The 19,158-nt window shown below is 42.8% G+C and overlaps 1 protein-coding gene across 2 annotated transcripts in view; it reads right to left on the bottom strand.

Moving 5' to 3' along the window:
* The window catches only part of LOC124618105 (ras-related and estrogen-regulated growth inhibitor-like), a 572,768-nt gene that overhangs the window by 246,159 nt on the left and 307,451 nt on the right, over positions 1-19,158 (bottom strand). For both annotated transcript variants that reach the window (XM_047145318.1, XM_047145319.1), the window contains exon 3: positions 15,106-15,162. In XM_047145318.1, coding sequence (XP_047001274.1) covers positions 15,106-15,162 — 57 coding nt within the window. The remainder of the gene's footprint in view (positions 1-15,105; positions 15,163-19,158) is intronic.

Genomic DNA, 19,158 nt, shown 5'->3' with positions numbered 1-19,158 from the left:
TGGTTCAATGAGTGAAAACTATGAATGTTTTATGGGCGAATCGGATGTGAATGAAATATTTGATATGTCGGTTCTCAAAGGAATTTTTTCAAACTGTGTAAGATGTATTCATTGTAGTGAAATTGGTCCGGAACTCTTCATAATAAAGCACGTAGGACTTGCTAGTGAAATACAACTGAAATGTGATAAGTGTTCATACATGACCACCTTTTGGAACAGTGTTGCAGTAACTGCAACTGAAGAAAATGGTAGCAAAATCTACGAACACAACAACGAGCGATGCTTGCTTTAGACAAGGAACGCCTTCGGACTGCTGACAGGCCTGTAAAGAGTCTAGAAATACAAGCAAGAGTAAACAGGAGGAGGAACAAGAGGAAGCTGGAGGAGGAGTTTGCAGAGGATGAAGATAATCCATCCTATGGACCTGGAATGCACTAAAAAGTTAATCCAATCTTTGTCGCTCGATTCCCAAAACTTTTATTTTCTCATACTAATTACATGTTTTCTAAGGATCTTCCAAACATATTTGTTTCAAACTTTCAGTAAATGTTACACAGTACCTTCTGCATAATTTAACACAGCCTTTTTCCAAAAAAACTGTATATTTTTGAATATATAAATAAAAAATTGCAAAAAAATGTTGTGAATCTTCATTACAATTGAAAAAAAAATCATCTTTAATAACTGAACTAAAATTTTGTAAAATCTCTGTGTTAAGTTGTAGCCCATATTCCAATAAATAATCTGTAAAAAGTTCAACTTCCTACCTCAAATACTTTGTGAGGAAAGATGTAATTTATAAGCGTTATTTTAACATTGCAAGTATAGGGCGTTCCGGAGCCCCTTAAATGATGCAAGTTGCTGTTCTGCATTGAATGAGCTACCACAGGTTAACGCAGTTCCTTTCACTGAGCTGCATGTTTCCGCATTTTCTCATCCCAGTCGAGCGCTGTTGGCAAGGCACGTCGCGCAAGCGGTATGACTGCCCACACTTTGCGTCGCAGTTTCACCGTCCATTGTGGCTGCGACGCCGGCGGAACCCGTTCTGGTGACATTTACGTGGCTGCGGCTGGGGCTCTTCACTTTCCTGGCGGCCTGCCTGGACGTGCGTGTAAATAACGGGGCGGGGCTGGTGGGGGAGGGGCGAGCAGGAAAGGGGACGCCCCGGCGTCGCAAATTTCCGCCGCTCTTGCTGCGACGCGGCGAACTCTCTCCCGTGCTCTGCGTCACCACTCCTGCCTGCAGAGGTGCTGCCGGAACTTGCACACTGGGTGGTCGCTCTGGTGCTGGGCCACAAACGACCCTCGTCTCACTAGAAAAGGCACTGTTGTTTTCTAGACACGTTCACAACGCATTCCATACTAATGGCTCCTTTTTTGTGTCAGTTTTGAGTGTTCGAGCCACATTATTTTGAATCTAATAAGAGTCGCCGTAGGAATGGTGATCTCTTTTGTCATAGTAAATAAACAAACAATGTCTGGGTCACAACTTCTTTTATTACGAACTGCCAGTCTCAATCTGCATTGCAGAGAATCTTCAGGTCTGGCGCCATAGACTGCACTTTGCAGCTCCAGACCTAAAAATGATATACAACGCAGATTGGAAACGAAAGTGAGTAGCAAAATAAGCTGTGACCCAGGTCGTGTTTTTCTTTCTTTTTTTTTTTTTTTTTTTTTTTTTTTTTACCAACTAGGGTTTCCCCACGGCTTTGCTTGCGTGCATGTATGTCACATATATTGCTCACATCTCCTTCAGTATCTTTTGTGCGTTTCCTCCTCCCCATTCCGTCATGTCTTCTCATCACTGTTTAGGTCCTCTTCCTCTCACTTCATCCCCTCTACCCTCAGTCCAACTCCTCCTTCCCATATCTCCATTATCCTCACCCAATTTATATACCATCCCCACATATATTCTATTACTGTCCATCTTCACCTCCCCCTTCTCTCAGTCCATCTTTTCTCACTCATGCATTAACACACACTCTCTCTCTCTCTTTCTGTCTGTCCATCTCCTCCACCACCCTCTATATGCCTATCGCAACGCCCTACATCCCATCTTTGTACACCTTCTCCTCCACTGTTCCTTCCCCCCTCTCCCTTTGATCCTCCTGCGCCCTCTCTACATTAATCTCCTTCTGCATCCTCTCCTTATTCACCTCATCCTTCCCCTCTCCTTATCCATCTCTTCTTGTCCCCTTTGTCCATCCTCTAATCTATCCAGCTCAAACTTTCTCCAGCAATGCCCATCCACACATGTAGCCCCTGCTAAACAGGTTGACAAAGCAAGCTGATACTACTCCCACAACATGCACATTATGCAGGACAGTCTACATATCAGGGGCTTAAGAACCTTTTATTTTTCCTCTAATATAAGGATGCTATAAAAAGAATCACTGTAAAGTAGGCAGACACCAGGCCAACACAGCACCTCTGTAGTGCAGGGCAGCTTACACATAAAGAGCTGCCCCTGAAACACAGCATGCCTGGAAATCAAGTCGATGGAAGGGCAGCCTATGTGGCAGAGGCGGCAGAAACAAGTTTTTCTGTACCTCCACTCTTATTGGAGCTAGGTGGTTATAAACTAAAAAGAGCTGATACTGATGAGGTTCGCTGTCTGTGTGCTGGCTGAAATCGATCTAAGAGTTTGGGAGGAGATTTCAGACATACATACATACATGCACACATACATATGTACAGATCAAGCAGCAGCAGTAGAAGGAGAAGAAGAAGAAGATCATTAAGACCATGAAATGTGTATAGAACAGAGATACACCAATTAAATACTCACTATTGAAAAAATTGTCCCATTTGAAATCCATCGACACTTGCTAAAGGTGCATAGAGATGATACAGTAGATTTGGCCTGCAGACTCCTTCCCCTTTTACAAAAGTGCATAATGAATGCATGTGACTTTCTGGAGATCATATGTAACTGAATTCTTGCCCTACTTTACTGTGTTATTCAGCCTTTGCTATTTGTTGTAATTTCCATGAAAAGTGTATCGAGACAATACTGTAAATATATGCTTACCAAGAAAAATCGCCAAACCGCTGTTTGTTTCAGAAGTTATCTTATTTAGACAACCAGTTTCGGCATATCTTCAGGCCCCTATGCACTTCATGTACAGACGATCAGATATACATTAAGTGTATAGGGGCCTTAAGATGGCATTACTGATATGCCGAAACTGGTTGTCAAAATAACTTCTGACAACATATGGCTGTTTGGCGTTTTTCCTTGATGAAAGTTTTTGACCAGCCAGTGTCCATTATGCACAATGCATCAATAAAGATTGAGTAATGTGTGGCGGAGGTACAGTGTTTCATTATTGGTGAAAATCATGTGCACGACAAGCCACAGTCGAATCCATGTACCTACCCAACAGCATCTCAATCGCCTCATCCATGTTTATCCCTGGATTACAACCACTGATGTACACTGCTAGATACCAGCTGTAATGTTTAGACAAGATTTTACACATCATCGGTTATCGCACAATGAGTGCAGGATCGGTTGCTTGGTTTCACGAGACAAAAGTCAGTGAATGGATCTACTGTACAAACAAGAGGCTGAAAATGGCAATTTTGTGAACACCACCATCACTATGGTACGCGTGTCAGCACTACAAGCTGGAATCAAGAAATCCGTGGACTCGCGATGTAAGAATTCTTCAACAATGCAGAAGGTCAAGACTTAGTCAACTGCAGGTAATGTGATGTGCACAGTCTTCTGGAATAGCCGCGGTATGATTGTTTTGGATGTCTTGGAGTCTACAGCAACTGACAACTGAAAACAGTGCAAAACTACGTAGACTGGGCTGAAAGCCCAAATTTCCAGTCATGCCACAGAATAAGAAGAACTTCTAATTTCAATAGGACAACGCCAGTCCTCACAACAAGTTTTCGACCATGGAACTAATGGCCAATTCAGCTGGACTGTCCTACTACATCCACCGTACAGTCCTGATTTAGCACATTATGACTTCCATCTTTCTAGGCCTATAAAAGGCGGTCTACAGTGATGTACGTTTTCCAGAGTCAGGTGCTGTTGTCATGCTCTAAAACAGTGCATAGCCTGACTTGGTTCAGGTTATTATGAGAACAGCACTCACATCTCTGTTTATCACTGGGAAAACTGCACGACGATTGAAGGTTACTATGTGGAAAAATGTCAGTAGGTGGTTGAGTTCTTCCCCTGCTGAACTGTATTTAGTGCTTCCTGCAGCTGTTGTAGATTCCATTAAAGTAAATTATAGACACTGGTTTCAGAATGACTCTCATAAATATGATATTACGAGGTACTGTGTGATGCGAAAGTAACAGAAAATATGAGAAGAGAATAATTAAAACAGAGATATTCCCAAAGGCCCAGCTATCAGGAAAGGGTAATGTGCCGTCGACGACACGGTTATTACAGACGGAGCACAAACTCGAACTTGAGAGGTTGAGGGAAATCGGTGTTGTGTTTCCAAAGAGACCAACTGTAACCGGTTTAGGAAGATATAAATTTGGTTGCGATTCCCAGGATTTTAATCGCTGTCCTCCTAGGTGCCGATCCACACTCTTACAACTGTGCATCCTCGCTCAGCAGAGGCCCATTTACGGTGATAACTGCAACTTTCTACAGTGTTTCGAAGACTCAGGTTCTCTCGAGAAACTGCTATTGACTATCGTATTTGTGCTCACAGCTCCGCATTAACATCAACAGGATTCTAGATATCATGTGGAAATGTACAGCCACTTGTCAGTAATGTTGCGAAAACAACAGTAACATTTTGAAAACGTCAGGGTCAAAATCATATAGGCGATTCTGAACGAAATACTTGAGACCATGAAATAACTGCTGAAAATTATTATTAAATTTCCTATTGTAGCTACCTCTCTAAGCTGACACGTGCGTGAAAAGTTACGACCACGAGTCCCAACCCGACAAAATTATGCCACGCAAAACGAAACAGGCTGCTAGGACGTTACTAACCAGGATCTGCTGTTTCTACTGTAGTTATGCATACATCCTGACGTAAGAAAATCAATTGGAGAGGTATCTGGCAATCGCGCTGGCCAGGACCTACAGGGAACAGGATTCAAAGTCCCAGTCCAGCGATGAGGGTACCTGTCGTTCACCTGTGGACGGACCGGAGCCTGATGGCTCGCTAGAGTCCATTCGCCGTACAGTCCATCCTGGAGAACAAGAACTAAACTTTCCATCAACAGAGGCAGCACATCTCGAACAGGGAAACGCGTGTCATCCTAACTGGCTGCAGGGAATACGGTTCTCTTTGCCGATCTTGTATACTATTCTGGCCCACAAGTTGATACGTAATCGCTGCTGATGTTCTGAGACGGACGCGTATGGATTTTATCAATACAGTAATGACGATCGTGGCAGAGAAAAACATCACTACAATTGAAAGAGGCTTCATCCGTGAATAACACAAACTGTAGGAAGTTCAGCACTGAAATAGCGCGCTGGATATCCACTGAAAAAACGGAACTCCGAATCATTTGGTTTCAGTGCTCGCACACATTGTTTTTGACATGGGATATAACAGGTGCTCCATCGATGCATCCCACAGGCTATTCTTCGAAGTGTGCACTTAAAAAACAGTTAGAGAACTGCTTATTAATGTCACATGTCCTAGCGATCTAACACAGTGAAATACTACTGTGCGAACAACCTGACAACACCTTCCATTAGATGCTAAAATGTTTTTGGTAATAGCGTCTTCTCAAGAAATAAGACGGGTTTTTAAATTTTTAATCTGTACTTTCTGAGCACGGAAGTCTAAGGAAATCGGACTTCATATGTAAGGAACCGGACAATGAAGACAATGGAAGGAATTAAAACGTGCTGTAAATAACATAGTATAGTCAAGTGCTATGAGTGAAGTCATTAGAAGACTGTTACTATTAGAGAAATGAGAGGGACAATATCTTAATCCCTAATTAAATTTGACAATGGGGGATAAGTGAGCTAAAACAAAAACTGAGGCGGAGAAATCCTGATGTAGATTAGAGCAGATTAATCAGAAAATTTGTTGTGACAGATATGTAAAAACTGAGAAATTCTAGAACATTAGATACGGTAGTTGGAACACCACAAATCAAGCCGCAAGTCATAGTAAAAAATAATAAACAAATAAAAGTAGAAATATTTAGGTAATTGATGTTATTACGATTTCATCTGGAGTTCTGGGTGTAAGAAGCTCCAGCACTATTATGGTCCAAGTTTACGGCTGTGAAAAGTATTAAAGAAGCCACCTAATGAGGCGGTATTCCTTAAACACACGCAGTGGACAGCACAACAGCGCGTACTGTGTCACTGCTTACGAGTTTCCGTCAGCCCATCTTTATGGGCCGTTAGTAATACGTAATGAGCGTCTGTCATACGCCTCCGCACATTAACGTTGCCTCTCGTACCATTTGAATATTAACGAAACGTTTCAAGTGTCCTCCGTAAATGTCACCTTTCTCACACGTTTCTTGGTTTTATTGCTAGCGTGCAGATCAGCAGGTTTGATTTACGCATGTGGCGCGTGTAGTCAAATGTGAACCCATACTAGAATAGAAATATTACATTACTTGTTCTGTTATTCGTTCAGTAGCAGTTTGTTTGGGAAAACTCTTCATTTTTTTACTTGAATAACGATACCAAAATTAGCGGCTTTGTTTGAATATAACGTCGTTCATTCTTTTTAACACATACTACCAGTCATCTTCAGACCCCGAACGTAACACAGTTGTCATCTGACCATGGTGGAGTTGTTATTGCCGTAGACGTCACGGAAACCATTTAATTTTGGCCCGCTGTAACGATTCTGTGTCCAGCAGCAGTCACACTTTCCTTGATGGATTACCAGAGACTGTTCATTTTTTTGGTTATACGTAGGCTACTACACGAACGTTTATTACAAATCACTATTTCGTTCTTAATACCGTAATTTTTTAATATATGATTGTCTGCAGATGTCTAAAGCAGCTATGTCAAGCCGCAATATTGTCCAACGTCAGAAGATGTGATACACTTAACTTTTTGTGATTTCCTTATGTTCATTCATTTTAGTCATATGGATGTTGCATGATCACGTTCATTTTTTGTCTCTCATTTCCGGGAAAGATGACATTTTTTAAACAAAAGCACCTGTCCCTGATATTTCTGGCATTAATTAGCCTTACGTAAGTTCAAAAAATGGTTCATATGGCTCTGAGCACTATGGAACTTAACAGCTGAGGTCTTCAGGCCCCTAGAACTTAGAACTACTTAAACCTAACCAACCTAAGGACATCACACACATCCATGTCCGAGGCAGGATTCGAACCTGCGAACTTAGTAGTCGCGCGGTTCCGGACTGAAGCGCCTAGAACCGCTCGGCCACAGCGGCGGGCCCTTTAACTGAGTAAGCGATGAATGAATGCACGCAATGGAACATTTGAACCACCTTAGTTGCTTTGATGCCCTTCACCTCTGGAGCAGCTAACCATTAACGTTTGGAATAACATGGCAGAAAATGTTAGAAGCAGACATGAACATCCATTACGGTAAAAGGAAAATAATGTATAAGGAACACGTCGCGCAGATTCATTTGATAGGGCTCTCACTTGTATTTTTTTAATCGTATACTGGGTAAATTTCCACTCAGGTCGTTTTTATTTGAGGAATCTACGAGGGCAGTTCAATAAGTAATGCAACACATTTTTTTTCTGAAACAGGGGTTGTTTTATTCAGCATTGAAATACACCAGGTTAGTCCCCAATCTTTTAGCTACACAACACTATTTTTCAACGTAATCTCCATTCAATGCTACGGCCTTACGCCACCTTGAAATGAGGGCCTGTATGCCAGCACGGTACCATTCCACTGGTCGATGTCGGAGCCAACGTCGCACTGCATCAATAACTTCTTCATCATCCGCGTAGTGCCTCCCACGGATTGCGTCCTTCATTGGGCCAAACATATGGAAATCCGACGGTGCGAGATCGGGGCTGTAGGGTACATGAGGAAGAACAGTCCACTGAGGTTTTGTGAGCTCCTCTCGGGTGCGAAGACTTGTGTGAGGTCTTGCGTTGTCATGAAGAAGGAGAAGTTCGTTCAGATTTTTGTGCCTACGAACACGCTGAAGTCGTTTCTTCAATTTCTGAAGAGTAGCACAATACACTTCAGAGTTGATCGTTTGATCATGGGGAAGGACATCGAACAGAATAACCCCTTCAGCGTCCCAGAAGACTGTAACCATGACTTTACCGGCTGAGGGTATGGCTTTAAACTTTTTCTTGGCAGGGGAGTGGGTGTGGCGCCACTCCATTGATTGCCGTTTTGATTCATCGCCTGTAACAATCTTTGACAAGAAATTGTCACCCTCAGCCACATGACGAGCAAGCAATTCCGCACAGATGGTTCTCCTTTGCTCTTTATGGTGTTCGGTTAGACAACGAGGGACCCAGCGGGAACAAACCTTTGAATATCCCAACTGGTGAACAATTGTGACAGCACTACCAACAGAGATGTCAAGTTGAGCACTGAGTTGTTTGATGGTGATCCGTCGATCATCTCGAACGAGTGTGTTCGCACGCTCCGCCATTGCAGGAGTCACAGCTGTACATGGCCGGCCCGCACGCGAGAGATCAGACAGTCTTGCTTGACCTTGCGGCGATGATGACACACGCTTTGCCCAACGACTCACCGTGCTTTTGTCCACTGCCAGATCACCGTAGACATTCTGCAAGCGCCTATGAATATCTGAGATGCCCTGGTTTTCCGCCAAAAGAAACTCGATCACTGCCCGTTGTTTGCAACGCACATCCGTTACAGACGCCATTTTGACAGCTTCGTACAGCGCTGCCACCTGTCGGAAGTCAATGAAACTATACGAGACGAAGCGGGAATGTTTGAAAATATTCCACAAGAAATTTCCGGTTTTTTCAACCAAAATTGGCCGAGAAAAAAAATGTGTTCAATTACTTATTGAACTGCCCTCGTAGTTCACATTATTACACAATCGTATCTTCAGTTGTTCGTACATATATATGTTCTAATAATCGAAATCCACATAAGACAACCAAACCAAAATGGTATTCACAGATTTAAAAGAGGCGTAATCTATTTGAGTATCGTGCTGTTGTGCCCACCCGGCTAGCCGTGCGGTCTAACGCACTGCTTCCCGAGCGGGAATGCGTGCCGGTCCCCGGCACGAATCCGCACGGCGGATTACTGTCGAGGTTCGGCGTGCCGGCCAGCCCGTCGATGGTGTTTAAGGCGGTTTTCCATCTACCTCGGCGAATGCTGCCTGGCTCCCCTAATTCCGCCTCAGATACACTATGTCGGCGATTGCTGCGCAAACACTGTCTCCACGTACGCGTACACCATAATTACTCTATCACGCAAACATTGGGGTTACACTCGTCTGGAATGAGACGATCCCAGGGGGATCCACAGGGGGCCGAACCGACAATAGCCCTGGGTTCGGTGTGGGGCAGCTGTAGCCTGTTGTGGGGGGTTGTGTACCACTGAGGGCTACGTTGGAACTGAAACCTCTCCGTCGTTTCTATGTCCCCAGTTCAATACATACATGCTTATATAAATCGTGTTGTTGTGGTCTTTTTGCGAAGACTGCTTTGCTGCGGTTCTTCACGCTAGTCTATGTCGCTCAACCCCGCTTCATCTCTACATAGCTACTGACACCTACAACCATTTGAACCTGCTTATTGCATTCAAGCCTCGGTCTTCCTCTGCAATTTTTACCTCCCACAACCCCTTCCATTACCGAACTTAAACCTCTGATGTTTCACGACGTGTCTTATCAACTGATCCCTTTTTGTCACGTATTCATTTTTCCTCCAATTTGATTCAGTAACGACAGTTCAGGTATACATGCCGAGGTCGCAAGCTGAAGAGATAGAGAAAGTGTATGACGATACTGAAAAGGTAATACAGTACATAAATGGAGATGAAAATCTAATAGTCATGGGGGATTGGAATGCGGATGTAGGCGAAGGAGTAGAGGAAAGGGTTACAGGAGAATACGAGCTTTATATTAGGAATGGGAGAAAGTTTAACTGAGTTCTGCTATAAATTAGTTGGTAATAGCGAACACTCTGTTCAAGAACCACAAGAGGAGGAGGTATATTTCGAAAAGGTATCCATATACGGGAAGGTTTCAGTAAGAATACATCATGGTCAGACAAGGATTCCGAAATCAGATACTCGATTGTAAGGCGTACCCAGGAACAGATGTAGACTCAGATCACAATATAGTAGTGATGAAGAGTAGGTTGAAATTAAACAGACTAATCACGAAGAATCAATACGCAAAGAAGTCGGATACGGAACTACGCATTTCTAAAAAGGGCGATCACAGAAGTTCGTAAGGAAAACGTAGGTATAAAAAACGTAACTGCGAAGAAATCATAGGTAGCAGAAGAAATACTTAAGTTGGTCGATGAAAGAAGAAAGTACAAAAATGTTCAAGGAAATTCACGAATAAATAAATACAAGTAACTTAGGAATGAAATAAATAGGAAGTGCAGGAAGCTAAGTCAAAATGGCTGCATGAAAAATGTGGAGAAATTGGAAACGAAACGTTTGTTGGAAGGACTGACTCAGCATACAGGGAACTTAAAACAAACTTCGCTGAAACTAAAAGCAGGGGCGGTAACATTAAGAGGGCAATGGGAATTACACTGTTAAATGAGAGGAGAGAGTGGATGTGTGAAAAGGATACACTGAAGGTCTCTATGAGTGAGAGGACTTGCCTGATGACGTGTAAAAGAAGAAACGGGAGTCGATATAGAAGAGATAAGGGATCCAGTATTAGAATCAGAATTGTAAAAGAGCTCTGTAACACTTAAAATGAGAGGAGAGAGTGGATGTGTGAAAAGGATACACTGAAGGTCTCTATGAGTGAGAGGACTTGCCTGATGTCGTGTAAAAGAAGAAACAGGAGTCGATATAGAAGAGATAAGGGATCCAGTATTAGAATCAGAATTGTAAAAGAGCTCTGTAACACTTAAAATGAGAGGAGAGAGTGGATGTGTGAAAAGGATACACTGAAGGTCTCTATGAGTGAGAGGACTTGCCTGATGACGTGTAAAAGAAGAAACAGGAGTCGATATAGAAGAGATAAGGGATCCAGTATTAGAATCAGAATTTAAAAGAGCTCTGGAACACTTAAAATAAAATATGGCAGAAGGGAAAGATAACATTCCGCCAGAATTTCTTAACTGGGGGAAGCGGCAACCAAAGTACTCTTCCAGTTGGTGTGTAGAATGTACGAGGCTGGTGATATACCCTCAGATTTTCGGAAAAATATTATGCACACCAATCCAAAGACTGCAAGAGCTGACAGGTGTGAGAATTATCGCACAATCAGCTTAACATTCCATGTATCCAACTTGCTGACAAGAATAATAAACAGAAGAATTGAAAAGAGAATTGAGGAAGTGTTAGATGACGACCTGTGTGGCTTTAGGAACGGTAAAGGCACCAGAGAGGCAATTCTGACATTGTGGTCGATAAAGGAAGAAAGATTAAAGATAAACCCAGGCACATTAATAGTATTTGGCGACTTGGAAAAGCGTTAGAAAATGTTAAATGGTACAAGATGTTCGAAATTCTAAGAAAAATAGGCGGAAGCTTCAGGGAAAGACGGGTGATATAAAGTATGTTCAAGAACCACGAGGAATAATAATCGTGGAGAAAGTAAATCGTAGAAACACGAAAGTAATGAGAAGTAACAGAAATGAGAACAGTGAGTAAACATCAGGATTGGTAATCATGAAGATGAAGAAAGTCTGCTACCTATGCAGCAAAATGACATTGTCTGACAAGAAAGTTGTCGAATGTCAATGTAACTCCGTACACGTACACACTATCTGCCACCAAAGTGCGTTAGTGCTGTTACCATGCGTGGTAGGGTATATAAGGAGAGTAAACTAAAGCAGATGTTGTGTGATTAATGAAGAACCCGGTGGTGACGCGTACTTGTATGAGACAGGGTTACCACCACCTGACACAGTTTAAATGAGTAATGATTGTGTGTCTCCTCTTGACCTGCTTTGCGAATCGTGCGATAACTTGATTTGTGCGGCATCCGGATGTGGCAGGGGCTCGATGTTGGATTGTGTGTGAACCGGAGGGCAGGTATACTCATAGTCAAAGTTTCAGTCGACCACGTTTGACCAACACGAGAGAGGACTGCACTTTTGTGCGGGAATCACACCTGTGCATGGCATCCGAGAACAAGTAATGAATTCCCTGGAACATTCTATGTCAGCTTGCACCAAAGGTCGGAGACAAGCAGCATCCTGATTAGGCAAATATCGTTCCAAGCGTAGGCTGGAGTTAACATCACAACACAAACAACTGCGTTTGGTTCCGTGACCGGGAAGCATGAACTTTTGATGAATGGCTTCATATTTCGTTCAGCGATGAAGTCAGGTTCTGTACTTTCCTGGATAACCATTGTCGGCGTGTGTGTTTGCGAACAGGGTAGAGGTCCCATTCTTCCACCTCTTTGACAAACAGAGGAGTTACTCCTAGCGTCTTGGTTTGGGTAGAGTCGGATATGGCTTCAGGTCACGGCTGGTAGTGACTGAGAGAACCCTGACGGCACAACGGTACATCACTAATATCTTGCGTCCTCATGATTTTCCTCACATGCAGCAGTATCGCGCTGCCATTTTTCAATAGGACAATGTTCCTCCGCACATGGTACATACACTGAAGCGCCAAAGAAACTGGTATAGGCATGCGTATTCAGAGACAGAAGTATGTAAACAGTCAGAATACGGCCCTGCGGTCGGCAAGGCCTATATAAGACAACAAGTGTCCGGCGCACTTGTTTGATCGGTTACTGCTGCTAAAATTCTAGGTTATCAAGATTTAAGTTAGGTTCAACGTGGTTTTGCAGTCAGCGCACGTGCGATGGGACACGCCATCTCCGAGGTTGCGATGAAGTGTCGATTTTCCCGTACGACCATTTCACGAATGTGCCGTGAATATCAGGAATACGGTAAAACATCAAATCTCCGACATCGCAGCGGCCGGGAAAAGATCCTGCAAGAACGGGACCAACGATGGCTGAAGACAATCGTTCAACGTGACAGAAGCGCAGCCCTCCTGCAGATTGCTGCAGATTTGAATGCTGGGCCATCAACACGTGTCAGCGTGCGAACCATTCAACGAAACATCATCGATATGGGATTTCGCAGCGGAAAGCTCACTAGTGTACCCTTTATGACTGCACAACACAAAGCCTTACGCCTCACCTGGGCCCGTCAACACCGGCACTGGACTGTTGATGACTCAAAACATGTGGCCTGGTCGGACAAGTCTCGTTTCAAATTGTATCGAGCGGATGGACGTGTAAGGGTATGGAGACAACCTCATGAAGGATTTTCAAGCTGGTGGAGGCTCTGTAATGGTGTGAGACGTGCGCAGTTGGAATGATATTGGACCCCTAAAACGTCTAGATACGACTCTGACAGATGACACGTACGTAAGCATCCTGTCCGATCACCTGCATCCATTCATGTCCATAGTGTATTCGGACGGACTTGAGCAATTGTAGGAGGACAATGCGACGCCACACACGTTCTAAATTGCTACAGAGTGGCTTCCGGAACACTCTTCTGAGTTTAAACACTTCCGCTAGCCACCAAATTCCCCAGACATGAACATTATTGAGCATTCTGGGACGATTTGCAACGTGCAGTTCAGAAGAGGTCTCCCGCCCCCCCCTCCTACTCTTACGGATTTATGGACAGCCCTGTAGGATTCACGGTGTCAGTTCCCTCCAGGACTACTTCAGACATGAGTCTGAATTCATGCCACGTTACGTTGCGGCGCTTCTGCGTGCTCGCAGGGGTCCTACACGATATTAGGCCGGTATACAACTTCCTTTGGCTCTTCAGTGTAGGTGCTTATGCACTTCTATCTTGTCACAAATGTTCGTAGTAGAGCGCACATACTATGCTTCAGAGCAGAAGAATTTTATACCCAAAGAATACCCGTCTCTGTGAAAAAGACTGAAGAACTTTATGCCTGACCAGTTTCTCAATGGGCATCAGAAAAATGTGTCTATATGATAGGTTTCAATACCGTAGAACTTCGTCGATTTCGAAAGCAGGTCTTAGTAGCATATTTATTTCGATTTCGAACACAGGTCTTAGTTGCATATTTCTCTCGATTTCGAACGAATATTTCAGTGTTTATGTACGTGAAGTCACACTCCGTTCACACATTTACAATTACGTTCTTTTTTTTATAGAAATTCTTTACTTCATATTTTGTCTCTTGTGGATGGAAAAGCTGAGCAGGTTACATTACAACAGCTCAGCGAATGAAGAACACTTAATGACTGTCACAATGATGAAATTCCTTATATAGTCACCTTTTCAGCATGTATGGCAGCATCTAATTTCACACAGTTATCTTTAAATGGGATCGTTTATCAAATTAATTAATCGCTAACATTGTGACTGTAATTAGTGTCGCATAAAAAGAAGTAGTATTTCAAATTTTGAATAGCCTATTTCAACGGCTCTCCATTTTGCAACATGTGTGGGTCTCAGCGCTCAGCGAAACATATAACAATATATGAGAGAGAGAGAGAGAGAGAGAGAGAGAGAGAGAGAGAGAGCCTTGTATCTGGAAAATAAATGGGTATATGTTTCCTCCATTTCTTTCTTCTCCCGTGAAATTCCCAATCCTTATATTGCTGCAATTTGCACAGTGTTCTTACTGATGATGGCCAGAATGGGCTGCTATTCCCCAAGAAACCTTCCAGCACCTGACTGAACGTATGCCCGCGAGAGTGGAAGCTGTCATCAAGGCTAAGGGTGGGCCAACACCATATTGAATTCCGGCATTAGCGCAGGAGGGCGCCACAAACTTGTAGGTCATTTTCAGCCATGTGTCCGGATACTTTTGATCACATAGTGTATGTCATTCTTCTGTGTGTCTTGAAGTTTTCGTGAGCGAGTAGCGTACACTACTGGTTGTGTACAGAAAGCCGTGTAAGATTATCGGAAATAACCACAGCAGCTGTCAGAAACAGGGCATGACAGAGCTTCCCACAGAATGAAGACCAATACACTGCGTGGTACTTACCGCTGTTGGAACTGTACTCCCCGATGTATCGCTTGGTGAGGTAGCGCACCGTGACGGCTGCAACACACAGGAAAAGAAAGCAATGTCAGTGCCGCACTTGTGTTTACATCTGAAGGTAGAATCAAACCGTACATGCCATCATAAGAGAATGAAAAGTCTCTGAGGCGACCGCAAAGAGCGAGCAACGTATTCCAGAACATTTACTTCCGCATGTACTACTTCCAGCCGTTTTACGTTAAGCGTATCTAAGTCTTACGCACTTACATACATACAGAAGGCAGGGAAACAAGTAAGGGAAATAAGTAAGTTGCAGATTTCCGCTCTACTTCACCACTGATAAGTCTGAAGCTTTGTCAAATAAAAGAAATTTTATGGAATTAATTATCATTAGTGTGAACTATTTTAAAGTGTTTCAATGGAATGGTTAAGATAGTGGACGCGATGTACAATGAACATTCGTTCTAATACCGTACAAGCAACCGTCATTCAGGTAAACCGCCATTCAGGTTTTTTGCCTCCAAAGTGAGTTCTTTTTACATTTCTTGGAGCACACCGCTAAAGACATAGAGAAGCGGTGGTCTGGGCACAAGGTTATATCTCAGTATATCTTTTGTACCCCTAACGTATTTATAAAAGCGTTACAACAATACTTTAAATAACCCCAGTTCTCCCCAGTCTCGTAAATCGAGAGATTTTACTAATATTCCTCCAACGTACGGATTCTTCTTTCTAACTCATTTCTTGGTGCACGTACTTTTTGAATGAATTATCTGCATATAATTGCACTAATCACATTTACGTAATCCTATACATGTACTAATCATAATACAGTTAGTGTCGTCAGTAAATTATTTACTTGGAGCAGCAAATAGTCATGAAGAAAAATGCGTGTGTCCAGCGGTAAATGGCATAGTTAAAAAATTTTATCAGTGATTATAAATGCTTGCCTGCCAGTCAACTACGAAAGAATTTAAAAACTATCAGAAATCGGAAAATTTAACATCTTCATCGACAAACGGTACGAGATATACCAAACGTACAAATTTATCTTGACCATTGTAGATCTGCTTGACTGAGTACATTACGTTATTTGCAGACACTGTACGTGCACTGCGGTTTATCAATAACTATTTTCATCAACATAACAACGTCTCGGTTTTTTAGCAGGTTAATTGCAGGAAAGAACCTAATGTGAGATATCCGTGTTTATTAAAATATCAGGTTCCATTATTGCCAGTAGGCTCGCAGAATAAGTTCAGTTAAAGTGTAATAAAACAACCACGCTTTGAATTTTTGGCGCTACGTGTAAAAGTTTCCTAGCCAGCAGTTATGAGAGACTCCGTCAACAAATACACACAGTTTACGATTTAATTTACGGTTCCAAACAAGTGACAAAGAAATACTAAAAAAGACAGCACGACTCAGTTTCACGTTAAATTATCGTCAATGCCTGGCACGTTTTTATGACTCATATGTGATTCAATGCGAACGTGAATGGTCTACATAGCTGCAAGACACACGTCAAACAAGTAATACCCATTTAAAAATGACAACCAATGTTTCTCTGCAATTTCTTTCACACTTTTAATGTATTCTTTCTGCGAACTCGAATATAGAAGGTTCTGATGAAAGGGGTTAATTTGATGACTGCGATAAATGCGGCCTTCAAAATCATTAACAATAATTTCCTTTTCATCCACATGCAACTTTTAATTACGGCCATCTACGTTTTCCTTGCATATTTTTAAACTGGTTTTCTACTACTCTCTGATAATCAAAAGAAAATAATAAAGAAACTATGAATTTTATGTAAGAAAATGAGCTACAGGCACAGTACTGATGGAAATCTCTTCCAGTGACATCTAAAGCGGCTGTTAATAGCTGTAATAAATAGCTACAAACATAATGCGTCGTTGCGCGTCGGAAGTGTTACTATACGTATATTCTTGTGTTATCTACGTCTTTCAGAAGGCACGTAACTCTTGCAAACAGCATTAAGAGCTCCACGGATTCTTCCCTATCCGCTGCGAGGTGACAGTAAACCCCACTGTTAGACCGATTGCTAATGTTCCATTGCAGTGCAGGAAGTCATAAATCTATTGCAGAGCTCCGTGTGATGAAACGTGATGGCTGGCAGGTAGTCTGTAATCGTGATACACGTTTGCCGGCATAATAACCGCTTTACCGTTCCTCGGCCTTCATTAGCCACGGAATGGCACGTTTTTGCGTGACATTTGCTACCGCGGGACTACTGTACGCCGTGCATGTACGTTTCTATGGCGCCGCGAAATGGCTCGTCGTGACTGTGCGTCGGAATGTACGCATTCTCCGCTATCTGATCCCACTTGGGTGCTAATTAAATGAGCTATGGCCGCACGACCGTTCACGGTACAAGCCGAATGCAGCCGTGACGATGAAGTCGTGAAAGACGACTCCCGTCATAACACAAAGAAGAAAATCGAAGTCATTTTGCGAAGCACCGGCCCGCACCACACGCTAAGTTAAATGGGAAAAAAAAGGTACGCAGACGGCAACTTCAGCTTCTGCCTGTATGATGTTCAGAAATGTAGCATATGTATATGTTTTGTGTCACGAATATGTTTTGCCCGTTCTCTTGATCCGAAATGTTATCCCTTATATGTTTAAAAGGAGCTCCTCTATCGGGTCCAGTGGATCTAGCTATGGAGACCGGCCGCCCTCTCATCCTCTGCTATGTGGCGTCATTCTGATTCGATATGAAGACGAGCAACTAAAACGAGAAAGCCACACCCGCGGTCGGCTGGCATTCGGCCCATGTGACGCCCTCGATCGCTGTATGGTGCCATCATTGTTACTTTGACCACCGAATTAACCAAAGCGTTTTTACGGATTCGATGTCAGCTAAATATTTGTAACATCAAGAATACAAATCTTTTCAGCTGTGCTCGTATGTTCCTGCTTAGCCACAAAAATCGCGACATACTCGGAAAAAAACCGTCACAATATTGAAGGAACTCATTCCTGAAAGAGCACGTTCTTACATGTAAATAACACGAGATATTGCAGAACATACACCTGTTACATGAGTAAGAAAGTGAGTCTCACAAACGCGCATTATATATATATATATATATATATATTACCGCGACCGTCACATCTCCAGCATCTGTATTTCTGTTTGTTGAAATAATAAGCAACCAATAACAAGCAATTCAAGCAAAAGGAATTTCATTCCTTTACTGATTTCAGGCATCTAGTTACCTTCTTCAGGCCGGCCGGGGTGGCCGAGCGGTTCTAGGCGCTACAGTCTGGAACCCTGCGACCGCTACGGTCGCAGGTTCGAATCCTGCCTCGGGCATGGATGTGTGTGATGTCGTTAGGTTAGTTAGGTTTAAGTAGTTCTAAGTTCTAGGGGACTGATGACCTCAGAAGTTAAGTTCCATAGTGCTCAGAGCCATTTGAACCATTTTTTTTACCTTCTTCAGAATACTGTACGAAAAAATATACTACAAATAAGTAAAAATCAGATAAAAATATTAAAATTCATGAAAGAAAAATTTAAAAATATAAAGGTGAAAATATGGTACACACTTCTATTTGTCGCATTATTATACTTGCAGTCACGAACGACGGCAGCCCAATTTAGACTTGTTCCGCGCGCACCTGCGTCAAGTATTCTCAGACAGGCAGCGAGCGCTCAGAGCGCTCCAGTGTGAATGTCGTAGCCAATGTGAGCAATAAACGCGATTGTAGCATGTTATTTAGCGAGTTTTTATTTTATTTGCTGCGAATTGTCGTGGGTAATTGTGGTGGTAAGCGGCAAATTCTAATTTGCTGGGTGCAGAGCTCCCTCAAATGCGTAGCATATGTATGTACTACCGCAACTGTTGCGTGGAACCGGCAACAATACAGTCTCCGTCCGTGTCTCCACCTGCGCGAACCGCTATCGTCCATGGATCCGACTATAGCGAAGCAGGGGTATGCAGCATATTGCTGTAGTCCTAAAGAAATGAGAATAATATGTAACACATAATAAATTTATTAATGCAAAGAATGCTCGTAAATGCTTATATG

Source organism: Schistocerca americana, chromosome 1 (genome assembly GCF_021461395.2).
Source record: "Schistocerca americana isolate TAMUIC-IGC-003095 chromosome 1, iqSchAmer2.1, whole genome shotgun sequence".
NCBI lineage: Eukaryota > Metazoa > Arthropoda > Insecta > Orthoptera > Acrididae > Schistocerca > Schistocerca americana.
This window is presented reverse-complemented; position numbering and strand designations above follow the sequence as displayed.